Source organism: Mirounga angustirostris, unplaced genomic scaffold (genome assembly GCF_029215605.1).
Source record: "Mirounga angustirostris isolate CCGP_5_RB_7025 unplaced genomic scaffold, mMirAng1.0.hap1 SCAF_5, whole genome shotgun sequence".
NCBI lineage: Eukaryota > Metazoa > Chordata > Mammalia > Carnivora > Phocidae > Mirounga > Mirounga angustirostris.
Window position 1 is genome coordinate 170,853,369 of NW_026991713.1, and position 12,250 is coordinate 170,865,618.

The window sequence follows — 12,250 nt, forward strand, 5'->3', positions numbered from 1 at the left end:
TTTCGCCTCCTCGCTGTACCCGTCGTTTCTCAGCCCCCACTCCAGCGTCAGGAATCCATCGGGCAACAGGTGGGGGCCCCTCCCCCCTCCCTTTGGAGGCTGATGCGGCAGTTGGGTGGGCCTGTAGGCAGACAGAGGCCACGGGCCCCCCAGGAGCAGCTATGTCCGGCATTCCCCTGCTGTAGCCTGCAAACTTCGTCTCCTCCAGTTAATAGGCAGCCCATGACTTGTTAAGGATTTTAAAATAGTATCCATGTGTCTCCAGTGGCTCGGAGGGGCTGGGTCTCCGTTGTGGGAATGCCAGCAATGTTGGAGCCTCAGTCACTCCTGGGTCTTTTGCCCACAGTTGTTGTGGGAGGGGTGTTATCCTCCCCTCTGCTCCTCAACCAATGTAATTTTAGTGGTTTTCCTTAGATTTCACTTGAGCTTTAAAGAACAATCAGAGGCTCTTGAAAAAGTACTTACTTTGGCAGAGCAGATTGGGGTTGGGAGGCATAAAGCAAGCCATTAGGGAGCTCGAGGGCAATGCGAGATCCTTCTGCTGGCCCAGCCCTAACTAACCCTTCAAGCCTGGGGCTCTGACTGACTGCTGTGAGTGACCGTGGCAATGGCTCCCTGGAGGGGACGCCCACCCTCCCCAGCCACTTAGCTCCCACATGCTTGCAGCAGGAGGGCCTGGGAGAGGAATCGTACCTCTTGCTTTTCTTCCTCAGAGCCCCCAGCCCCCCGAGAATTGGCTGCCAGTGGTCCCCGTAACCTGTGCGGGTCTCCGCGGTGGCTCGTTTATACCCCTCCCGGTGGGCACGTGATCCCGGGTCCATCTGCGCTCCGGTGCGCTGGTGACAGTGGCCTCTCTGGCCGACCTCTAGCGGGACCGCTGTAACGGCAGCTGCTGCCTGCCCTGGGCTGCTTTGATCCGCGTCCGCCAGGGAGGGGCCGGCGGGCTGATGGGAAGAGGTCTGCCCCGCTGAGCGCGCTCCCTGACTGGAATGTCAGATGATTTTGACTGTCTCTGCTCCAAGAAGATGGTTGAGCTTTTTGTTTTTGTTTTTGTTTTCTTTTCAAAGGATATATACGTTTTCTCTTCTGTCCACTCTTCTCTTGGACCTGTAATAACATGTCTCTTTCTTTGGTGCCAGGTACTTCAGACCAAGCGGAGCTCCCGGAGGCAGAGCCTCGAGTTGCAGAAGTGTGAAGAGATCCTCCACAAGATTGTGAAGTACCGCTTCAGCTGGCCCTTCAGGTGGGCTTTGTGTCCTCAGGCCCCGGGGAGCAGGACCGGCCTGGTGGGTGCTCCGAGCATGCAGCCAGCCAGCTGGCTGGGGCCGCGCTGAGTGGAGGTCGTATGGACGACCCTGATCCTTCCTTTAGGACATGTCTGAGTGTGGGGGGCATTCCTTCCCAGACCGGTAGAGACCGCATTTGGTCCTAGGTGAACACACCTCTTCTCTGCCTGCCCGCTGGCTGATCGCAGCAGGGGTGGGCGTTCCGGGAACGCTGGTCCGAAAACAAGGTTTCGCGCTCTGATCTCCATTTGGTTCTTCTCCACAGGGAGCCCGTGACCAGAGATGAGGCTGAGGATTACTATGACATCATCACCCACCCCATGGACTTCCAGACAATGCAGAACAAATGTTCCTGTGGGAGCTACCGCTCTGTGCAGGAGTTTCTTACTGACATGAAGCAAGTGTTTACCAATGCTGAGCTTTACAACTGCCGAGGCAGCCATGTGCTGAACTGCACGGTGAAGACAGAACAGTGTCTGGTGGCTCTGTTGCATAAACACCTTCCTGGCCACCCGTATGTCCGCAGGAAACGCAAGAAGTTTCCCGATCGGCTTGCTGAAGATGAAGGGGACAGTGAGTCAGAGCCCGTTGGACAGTCGAGGGGACGAAGGCAGAAGAAGTAGAGAGGCAGGGCCCTGGTAAGGGAGCTGAGGTGGGGGGGGGAACGGAGAGAGCCGGGGAGGGTGGGAGGGAGCGAGAGAGGAAGATGGAGAAGAATGTGGAAGGGAGGAGATCACAGGGAGTCCAGAAATGCCCGTCATCCCAAGCTTGTGCTGCCTTGCCCAGCTCTCCAGAGGGCCCTAAGCAGCAGAGCTCCTTGGAGAGCCTACTCCTGGGCTGGTGGTCTCTGCCTAGAGGTACCGTGGGCGGTAGGCGGCCTCAACCCTGCTGAGTGTTTCCAGGGAGAGGCCAAGGGTGTAGCTTTCTCGTGGGCCCCCGTCCTTTAACTTTCTTTCCTGCGGCCCCTCCCGCTTTGGCCACCACGACGGTGCCAAGCCTCTGGTCTCCAGGGGAGGGATTACTGTGTTACATGGAAGGATCGGGGTGATCAGGCCAGTGGGGAGGCGGTGTTGACTTTTTTACTCTCCATTTACACCCAGTCTCATTCCTTGAAGCCTGTCCTCGGTCTCTCCCTGCCTCTCCCCCAGGTGATGGTAGCAGTGAGGGCCATACCGCATTCTGTGTTCACCAGCATCACGAGACCCTCGTGCTCTTTTGAGTTGCTCTTGGCCGAGTAAAAGGACATGTCCTGGAGCCATTCCTGAATACCCCTCCCCTTCTTTGTGACCGCTCTCTCCCCTCTCCCGCCCCACCTCACCCCTTCCAAATCAAAAACAAAAAAACTGAAAAAAAAAAAAAACAACAAAAAACCCCCTACAAAACCCACAAAGAACCTAAGGCACTTCACTTAGAGACTGGAGTCCTGCTTATAATCATGCATATAACCTTTACTTGGATGGATCTGGCCAGAGGGGTGTTGGAGCCCAGCCCACCCACATACCAGACACAAGCTCTTGGGGGAGCAGAAGAAAAGCAGGAAGAATTTAAATGTTTAATTTTTTTAAATTGACTTTTCTAGTTATTAAAAGTTGCTTGTTTCAGCAGTGGTATTGTATAAAGAACATCTTGTAAAATACTTCTGTCATCTTGCTTTGGCACATGTACAGTACAGTTTATATGAGAACGTGTTTGCTTTACTTTGCCCCGTCGCCTCCCTCAGCCCATCCTCTTGCCTCCAGAGAAGCGGGGTTGGAGGCTCAGCAGGGCAAGCGGTGGGACCTGGCGGGGTCGGGCACGTCCCTCTGCCTGCCCTGGCGGCCGTTTCTGCCGCCTCCATCTCCAGCCGCCTCCTCTCTCCTCCCTCCTCCCTGCTCCCGAGCCTGTTCTGGCCTCGGACGCAGACGCAGACGCCGAGCTCCCGGAATCTCGCAGGGGTCCGTGTCCGTGCGGGGCAGGGGGCGGAGTCTGGCCCTCGTAGTTCTAGTTAGGCAGAACCTCGTCGTCTTCTCTCCCTTTTATGGCAGATTTTGATAAAAATGCAAGACAGGGTTTAATTTTCTTTTCTGTCAGCTTTGAATTTAGAAAATGTGAGCACCTCAGCTCTTCTGTACCTATTTAAGTTAAGGGAAAACTTGTCCACCAGGGGATTGCAGCTCCTAGAACTTGAGAATAAAGCCTCTTAATACGGAACTTCTAGGTGTGGTCCTGTCTCGCGCCCGCCTGCCCTGCCCGGAGACTGGGGATTTGCTCCAGTGGCTGCTGGATAGGTTTACTGTCCCTTCTCCCCCAGCTTCGGGCTTAGCACTGCCGCTCTGGTTCCAGAGTCCCGGCCACCAACACCATGCCCTGCCTCGTACCCTAGAGCCAGTCTGGTCTTGTTCACAGAATCCTGTGTTCCCACTTCAGTGACACCTGAACTGTTGTTTTTTTTTTTTTATTGTCTTTAAGGAGGAAGGGCCCCATTAAAGGGTAAACTTGTAATAAATTGGAATTTCAAATAAACATTATGTACTTGTGTTTATAAAGAAGAAACGGTTCTGGCGAATCTTTCTTTGTGCTCTTGGGGGAGGGAGAGGATCGTGCAGGGTCCTGAGTGCTGGTACTGCTGTTGGGGGCAGGTGTCCTTCAGGAGCAAGAGGATCCCTGAAGTGTGACCTTCAGCTTCTCCTGGCCTTGGCCCTAAGCCCCCTCTCTCCCTCCAAGTTTTCATTAGAATTCTAGGAATTCGGGGAAAATATTCTTAAAGGCTTCACTGTGGGAATTTGTATAGTGCTTGAGGACTTACTTTTGGGGCAACTCCTGGCGTTTTAAAACACCTCAAGGAAAATTTCGAACATGTAGCACAAAAAGAGTGAAAACAATGAATTCCCACGTACTGTGCTTTGGCAATTCCACCACACGGCCAGCCTTACTTCCGCCTTCGTGGGTTTTATGCTGGCAGTTTGTAAAGTCCGAGTGCTTGATCGGAGTAGGTCACTGCCAGGTGGCCACCCGCTTACAGAACCCAGAGACGTTGCAGAGCCCACGGTGTGGTCCCATCTACCGAGAGGGAACTTCGGCTCCCAGACCACCCGAACCCGGGGCGGCAGTGATTGAAACGGGAAGAAATCTGAGGAGAACCTGGAGCCCTGGGTGCGGGTTCTGCCCCAGCTGCTCTGTGGCCTTGCTGAGTGTGGGCCTGGGGTGGGGTGGGGAGCCGCCTGCCCGGAGGTCCGCCCCAATGTGGCCAGCGCTCCGGCTCTGGGCAAGGGAACTGTACGACCTCCGAGCATTTCCTAGACGGTCACAGCCGGACACGGGGGCCCGGCCACGTCCGTGAAGTCATGTTCCCCAGTGGGTTTCTTCGGGTACCTGAGGGTGGCGCCCGCGGGCATGCACCCTGGTCTTGTTAAACCATCGGCCTCCCCGCCAAGGGTGGGACCTTAGGGGAGCCACCGGACTTGGGCTGACGCCTGCAAACAGGAACGAGAACTTTCTCCCGAGGACAGGCACCACTCCTGGGATTCAGCGGAGCCCTCCCTCTAGCCCTGCCTGCGCTGCCGCCTCCTCAGACCCGGGCTCTGGGGAGGCTCTGGAAATTGGTCAGCGGTGGCAGTGAGCCGGGGCCTGCATTGCCCGGGAGCCAGGGCGTCCTTACGCAGGGCACTGAGAATCCCAAGCCGGGCAGGAGGAGAGGGCCCGGATTGCAAGATGCTTCTAGGACTGCCCAGGCCCGGGGCCTTTCGCCAGGCTGCGGCCAAGAGCAGGCAGGCAGAGCAGGTACTGACACCCCTTCCGGGGACCTGCTCCGTCTGACCGCGGACTCCTGGGAACTTGGGAACTTCGAGCCGTTTCCTCGGACCTAACACCGAGGTCAGGGCTAAAAAGTTCCCTGGCCTCAGGCTTCCCATGCACAAGCTCAGCCGCGGAGGAGCGGAGCCCGCGTGGACGTGAGCAGCGCACAGATGTGCCGCCGGGGCCGGGGGCACCCCGGGCACAGGCCAGCAGGTGTTGGGTTCTGGAATTTCCTTTGGGGGGCGGGGAGGCCCCGCTGAGGGAGGGGTTTCTCTGGACGAACCCGCCCTAGGTTCTAACACCTGCCGTCCCGATGGAATCCGTGGTGTGGCGGAAGTCACAAAGGCTCTGGAGGCCGCAGGCTGCCTGGCCGTGTGTGATCTCCAGCCAGCAAGCTCTCCACACTTTCCCTGTCTGTGAAATGGGGAGAGAAGGGTCAAGTGGAAGGCTTCTGGAAAAGGTCTCTAATAAATGTTTCCTTCTTCCTTCTCCCCCAGGGTCTGGGACTTTTCTGGTGTCCCCCAGTGCTGAGAAGCCACCGGCAGAGCCCCTCACCACCCACCTCTCCCCTCCCAGTTGTTCTGGAAGCTCAAATCTTGTTTCCACCTGGCGGGACCTAGCTGACTGCGCCCCTCCCTGACCACTGCCTGGCAAGGGACAGGGGTGGACTGGTGCCACTCCTGATGCTCAGCGTCTCCTCCATCCTTTGCCCATACACATGTCACCTGCCTTTCTCTTCCCCAGTCTCCAGAATCCTCTCCTTTTGCTCCCACCGCCCCTGCCCTGAGCGCAGCTCAATGCAGCCCCTGCCCCCGCCCCGCCCCCTTCCGACCCGGGCCCCCGTCACCTTCAACAAGCGCAATCTCTCAGTCAAGGACCCTCACGGGGGGAGTGACAAGGTGTCAGGGTCACTTGGCTTCACCGACTGAAAAAGGCCAGGGGCCTTCCTGTGTGCTCCCTGAGGGGAAAGGCTTTGGGGGGGCTGGGGGGGCTGGGGGGACAGGCCGTGCAGGAAATGCATGAGCACAGGTGGCTGGCTGCAGAGCTCCCCCGGGGGGCGGGGCGGTCCTTGCGGGGAAGGACAGTCCTCAACTCTGCTCAGCTCCCAATGGGAACTTGACACCGCCTGTTTGATCTTCAGTTGGTGTCTTTCTCGCCCGCTGAGACCGCTGGTTGGTGCAGGGCACAGAGCTCGGCCCGAGAGGCCCTGGCTTTGGGAACTCAGCCCTACTGCTGATAGGAAGCAGTCGACCCTGGGCCCCCCCGAGGCTCTGAGGCGAGGCTGGACCCTTGGGGCCTCCTGGCAGTGACACTGAGTGCTGGCTCTGCGCATCATGCACCCAGGGCCAGTGGCGCAGGCCCTCACCTGGCTGAAGTCACAGTGGCCGGAGCAGAGGCCAACATGGGCCTCTGGGGTCTGAGCCCCCACCCCCAGCCCAAGTTGATGGGGTCTCCGTGGGAGGGCCACACACTCCTTAACAGTGGGCAGAGATGGCGCAGGTCCCCGCGGCCTTGGGCTTCCCCGGCGCGCACATACACACGTACCTTGTCCTGGGCCCTGGCACACGAGTGTGCAAGGTGCCCTGGAGCAGCCGTGGGCACTCCCCTGCACCTGCCCCATTTCTCACCGCAGCTCTCCACACCGCAAATCCTTCCACAGCCTTCGGAGCTGGGGGCCCAGTTCCCACTAGACTCCAGGGCTCCCCATGTCCCCTGTCTGGGCTGCCAAGATGCCCACATACCAGTCCGGCCCCATCTCCACTCCCCCCAGATTGCTGAGGGGAGGAGGTGGGGTGCCCTGACTAGGACCCCAGGGAGTGAGGTGGACGCCGGCATTCCTGGCAGGCAATGAGGACAGTCACTCCAGCCTCAGCCCTCAGGCCCCGGGAAGGGACAGCGGGACACGCCCACCCGAGACAGCAGGAGCAGGTCCTAAGGCTCGAAGGGAAACTTGGAGACAGGTCGGCGCCCTCACTTCCCATACGAGTGAAGAAAGCAGTCCTACCCACACCCCCCAGACAGGCTAGAGTCCCCAAGGCCACGGGTGTCCTTCCAGGGATTCCTGGAGCGGCCCGGCCGGCATCCCAGGCACACTTTGCGAAGCGGGAGCTCAGGACTCAGGCAAAGGAGCAAAGACAGGCGAGAGGGGAAAACACGCACACGCACACGCAGGGACCTCTGCAGAAACAGCTGCTCCCCAGGGACGCCCTCCTGACCGGGGGGCGGGGGGGAGCCAGAGATCGGGGGCCGGCGCATGAGGCCAGCACCCACCCCGCTCTGCCCACCAGGGAGACTCCCGCAGGGCCCCCACCCTCCTACCTTCCCCCTTCTCGGCCCACAGAGGACTCGGCGGTGCCACACGGGGGGGTTTATTCCAGTCACAGCTTCCAGAGAAACTCAAACAATAAATTACATCATTAAATAAACTCCCTGCTGGACCACGCCCTCTTCTGCCCCTCCTCCTCGCCGCATGCTCCCCCAGGACCCCGTGGGGACCTGGCCAGGCCCACCCCCTGCACTAGGCCGCAGGGGAGTGAGCCTCACTGGGTCCCGGCAATCGAGGTGGCAGGAGAGCCTCCCCGCCCTGGTCCTCGGCCCCTCGCACTCACTTGCCTGACCTTGACAGCTGGGCAGCTGCTAGTCAGCTGTCTCCTCCGGAGGGGGGGCCGGGAGGGGGCAACAGCCGCCCCGCGCAGGCCTGTGTCCCTAGAGGTGCGTGGGGTTCTCCAGAGAAGGGTCCGTCTTAGTCATGTGCAAGACCACGGTGGGGGCCTTGTAGTGGCAGTGGGTGCCACGGCCGTAGCCCCCGGGCGCCCGGCAGGCCTTTGCCCGGGCCCGGCCAGCTCCCATCTTGCGGTGGCACAGGCTCTGCCAGGTCTGGAAAGTCTTGGAGCTCCATACCCAGACGCCGCTGGTGATGCCCACCACCAGCGACATGAAGATTTTGAGCATGAAGACAGCCACGGTGGGCACCGAGCCCCCTGGCAGCGAGCAGTCCCTCCGGCCGCCGGGCATGCTGGCTGCCGAGCAGGGCTGCTCTGTGGCCCGAAGGCGCCAGAAGTCCATGTTGAGGCGTTCATAGACGTAGCACACGATGACGCAGGTGGCAGGCACCGTGTAGAGGATGGAGAAGACCCCAATCTTGACCATGAGCTTCTCCAGCTTCTCCGTGTTGGTGCCGCCTGTCTTCATGATCTTGCGGATGTGGAAGAGGGCCACGAAGCCCGTCAGGAGGAAGCTGGTGCCCAGCACCAGGTAGCAGGAGAGGGGCACCAGCACGAAGCCCGTCAGTGCAGCCGCATCCATGCTGGCCACGTAGCAGAGCCCCGTGAGCTCGTCCCCGGCCACCTTGCGCAGCGTCAGGATGACGATGGTCTTGAGGGCCGGCAGCCCCCAGGCCGCCATGTGGAAGTAGCTGCCATGGGCCTCGATGGCCTCGTGGCCCCACTTCTTGCCGGCCGCCAGGAACCAGGTGAGGGTCAGCACCACCCACCACAGCGAGCTGGCCATGCCGAAGTAGTAGAGCAGCAGGAAGACGAGGGTGCAGCCCGTGTTCTCCAGCCCCTCCTGGATCACGTAGAGCGCGCCCGCCTCCTGGTCGCAGGCCACGCTCTGGGCGCCGGCCACCGCGCGGATGAGGAAGGCCAGCGAGTAGACGTTGTAGCACATGGACAGGAAGATGATGGGGCGCTCGGGGTACTGGAAGCGGTGGGGCTCCAGCAGGAAGGTGAGCACGGTGAAGGCCGTGGAGAAGAAGCACAGCGCCGACCACACGGCCATCCAGACGAGCGCGAAGTCCTTGTCGCGCCGCGACCAGAACACCTCGACGCCGGGCCCGCAGCGCGGCGCGCACGAGCGGCTCTTCTCCACGTACTGGAACTTCTCCGGGTTCTCGCAGGTGCCGCCGCCGCCGCCGCCGCCGCCGCCTCCCCCCGGGCCCGAGGCGGGGTCGCCGGGGGGCCGCGCGGGCCGGGGCGCCACGGGCAGCATGCCCAGGCCCTTGTGGGGCTCGGCGGGGCCGGCCGTGGCGTTCTCGGGCGCCTCCATGCAGAGCGCGTGCGGGTCGTTGCGCGTGGGCAGCCGGGCGCAGTCCAGCGAGTCGGGCCAGCCGAAGTTGAACTGCTCCATGATGGGCGCGCAGCGCAGGCGCGCCTGCTCGCACATGGGCCGGCAGGCGGGGATGGGCGTCGAGACCTGGTCGGTGCACATGGGCGCGTACAGCGAGCACAGGAAGAAGCGCAGGTGGCTGTGGCAGCCGTACTGCACGAGCGGCGCGAACTCGGCCAGCTCCGCGGCCGCCTCGCCCTGCGACGTGTGGCCCAGCAGGTTGGGCATGCGGGTCAGGTTGTAGCCGATGCCGCGGCACATGGGGATCTCCACCGCCTGGCAGGGCGCCGGCCCGCGCCCGCGCTCCGGGTCGAAACGGCCGATCTCCAGCGCCGCGCCGCCCGCCGCCAGCAGCTGCCACAGCAGCAGCGCCCGGCGGAGCGGCGGCACGGCCATCCCGGGCGGCCCCGGCCGAGGGCGGGAGGGCGGCCCCGGCTCACTCGGGCCGCGCCGTCCGGCGCCCCCGTGCCCGCCCGCCACGTCGCGGGGCGCGGGCCATCGCCCAGCCGCCCGCGTGCGTTCGGGCGCCCCGGCAGCGCGCAGGGAAGCCGCCCGAGGGAGAGGAGGCGCCGAGCCCGCCGAGCGGCCGCCGCCGCTGCCACTCGAGCGGCCGCGGAGCCAGAGCCGGCGCCGCCTCCCGGGGCCGCCGCTACAAACCTCGGGGCGGGGCGCCGGGCGGACACGCCCAGGGGCGGGCCCTCCGCGCGCCGGGCACGCCCCTCCCCCCGCCGGGCTTTAAAGGCGCCGCGTCTCCCCGCCGCGCCGCGGCATCCGCGTGGGCGCGATCCGCCGGCGCGGGGTGCAGGTGCGCCCGGGGCCGGAGCGCTCACCCTCGGTGCTTCCCCTTCCCTTGTTGCCCCACGCTCCCCGCGACAAGACCGCCGGAAGATTCTTCTGCCCTTCATCCCCGGTCGCCTCTCTTTACCCCAGGCGGCAGACCCATTTTTGAGTCCTCCACGCGTTGCGAAGCCTCGGACTTGTACTCCGTGACAGTTCAAGTGCAGCCTGCGACTTCACCAGTTGTATGCGACTTCGGGCTCTTCTCCCTCGGCCTCTGTTTCCTTTCCTACAAAACGGGCAGACAGTCTCGTGAAAACAAGCAACTCATTTGTTGCATGCGTCCTGCTTATCGGTCACACTGCACAACATGACCTCGTTGTCTCTTCTCCGCAATCCAGGTGGGGAACCCGAGGCTCAGAGAGGAGTGACATACCCAAGGGCACGGAGCTATTAAGTGTTGCATCTGTGACCGAGTCCGGACCCCATACTCGAACTTGAAACCCCAGGGTCAAGGGTCACTTGCTTTACCGACTGAGCCAGCCAGGTGTTTCCCCCCACGCCCCCACCCCTATGCTCGGTCCATAAGGTTGCTGTACTCCTCTGGGGGGAGTGGGGGCCACGCGGTGTCACTGTATCGCTGGGAGGCTCCGCTCTCTAGAATGCCACCTTGACACCTTTGAGAGGCACTTAGGAAGTGCTTCCCTCAGGGCTGAAGGACTCGGCTTTTTATTTTTTATTTATTTTTTTAAAGATTTTTATTTATTTTTTAATTTTTAGGTAATCTCTACACCCAGGGTGGGGCTCAAACTCACAACAACAAGATCAGGAGCTGCAGACGCCACCAAATTGAGCCGGCCAGGTGCCCCGGGACTTGGCTTTTTCAATCAAAGTGCAATTGACATGTAACATTAGTTTCCGGTGCACAACATGACTGGGTATTTGTATACACTGGGAAATAATCACCAGGTAAGTCTCATCACCATCTGTCAGCGTACACAGTTACACATTTGTTTTCACTTGTGATGAGAACTTCCAAGATTCACTCAGCAACTTTCAAACGTCCAATACCACGTTACTGACTGCAGTCAGCAGCCTGTACAGGCGTCCCCTGGACTTACTTGTTACTGGAAGTTTGTACCTCTTGGCCCCCTTCACCCATTTTGCCCACCCCTCCCAATCTCTTCTTTGTATCTATGAGTTTTGTCTTTAGATTCCACGTGTAAGCGAAATCATACAGTATTTGGAGGACTTCATTTGGACACCCTTCCCCTCCCCTCCCCTCCCCTGAGCTCCCTGGGCATAGGGCTTTCCCTGGGGGGTCCTCTCTGGCCAGGGAGCCTGCAGCCACCACCCCAACAGCCTCCGGAGAGCCCTATTCTCCTTCCTGTGCCTGCAGAGCAGAGGGACCTCACAGATACCTTGGGAGTCCACCTCATTACCCTCCTCACGTCTGCCCTCACCCCCGGAAGGGTGAGGAAGACCCAGACTCAGACTCCACAGGTCCAGACGCCCTAGCTGCAGCTCAGGGTGCTTCGAGCACGAGGGGCCGAGGGAGAAGCCTGCCCTGCAGGGGTCTAGGAGATGGACCCAGAACGTCCCATGAACCACGCAGACCCTGGGCCAGGCACTTCCCATCGTGACCTTTCTAACCCTCATAACAGTTCTGCAAAGGAAATCTGTAATCATTTTACAGAAGAGAAATTGAGGCTCAGAAAACTCAAGATATTTGCTAGGATTACACAGCTCCACAGGGTCAGGGTGAGCCTCCAGGCTCTTTCCCAGCATGAGGCTGCCCACCACCAGAGGAAGGGTACCTGCCCCGTGGTGGGGACTCAGGGTGATGCGCTGAGCGCCCCCGGAGCCATGCTGAGGTGGGGAAGGGAGAAGGAAAGGGGCGTGCTCTGTCACGGGCGTGCACCCAGCCTCGTGCTGAGAGGCCCCACGAGATTGGGCATCCGTGGAGGTGCGTGCAGCCCGGTGCCCAGCGCCTCGTCCACACTCAGCCCACCTGAGCCTCGAGAGGTATGGCTGCAAGATCCTGAACTTCCCAAGGAGGTCGGGTATCTTGCAAAAAAGGACCCCACCTTGACCCTGTGGTCAGGGATAACAGTTTCGCAGAATGCCCGAGGCAGCTTCCCGTTGCCCAGGGTGAAGCTCATGCTCCTGAGGACGACAGCAGATGGCCTTCCAGCCATAGCCCCTAGCCCGCCTCTTCATCTCCTGCCATGACTCCCCCCGCCCCGTTGAGAACACCATGCCACGTCCCTCCCTCATGCCTTCAATCTCCCCAGCCCGGGAGGCTC

At 60.9% G+C, this 12,250-nt stretch overlaps 2 protein-coding genes across 4 annotated transcripts in view; one reads left to right on the plus strand and one right to left on the minus strand.

The window, feature by feature from the left end:
• The window catches only part of BAZ1B (bromodomain adjacent to zinc finger domain 1B), a 73,978-nt gene extending 68,024 nt beyond the window's left edge, over window positions 1-5,954 (plus strand). For 2 of the 3 annotated variants that reach the window (XM_045875549.3, XM_064593130.1), the window contains 3 exons: window positions 1,140-1,243; window positions 1,552-1,924; window positions 2,435-3,476. In XM_045875549.3, coding sequence (XP_045731505.1) covers window positions 1,140-1,243; window positions 1,552-1,909 — 462 coding nt within the window. In that variant the 3' untranslated portion in view covers window positions 1,910-1,924; window positions 2,435-3,476. Of the gene's footprint in view, window positions 1-1,139; window positions 1,244-1,551; window positions 1,925-2,434; window positions 3,477-5,557 lie in introns of those variants that run through there. The other variant, XM_064593129.1, reaches the window with a different exon arrangement.
• Window positions 5,955-7,327: 1,373 nt separating this feature from the next.
• On the minus strand, window positions 7,328-9,740 carry FZD9 (frizzled class receptor 9). The gene has a single exon (XM_045875550.3). The coding sequence runs from the start codon at window positions 9,561-9,563 to the stop codon at window positions 7,767-7,769; it is 1,797 nt and encodes a 598-aa protein (XP_045731506.1). The 5' UTR covers window positions 9,564-9,740; the 3' UTR covers window positions 7,328-7,766.
• Between the last annotated feature and the right edge of the window lie 2,510 nt (window positions 9,741-12,250).

What these genes read in the sequence shown, in the direction of transcription:
- FZD9 (XM_045875550.3), bottom strand. Translation starts at nt 9,563, where the DNA reads ATGGCCGTGCCGCCGCTCCGCCGGGCGCTGCTGCTGTGGCAGCTGCTG.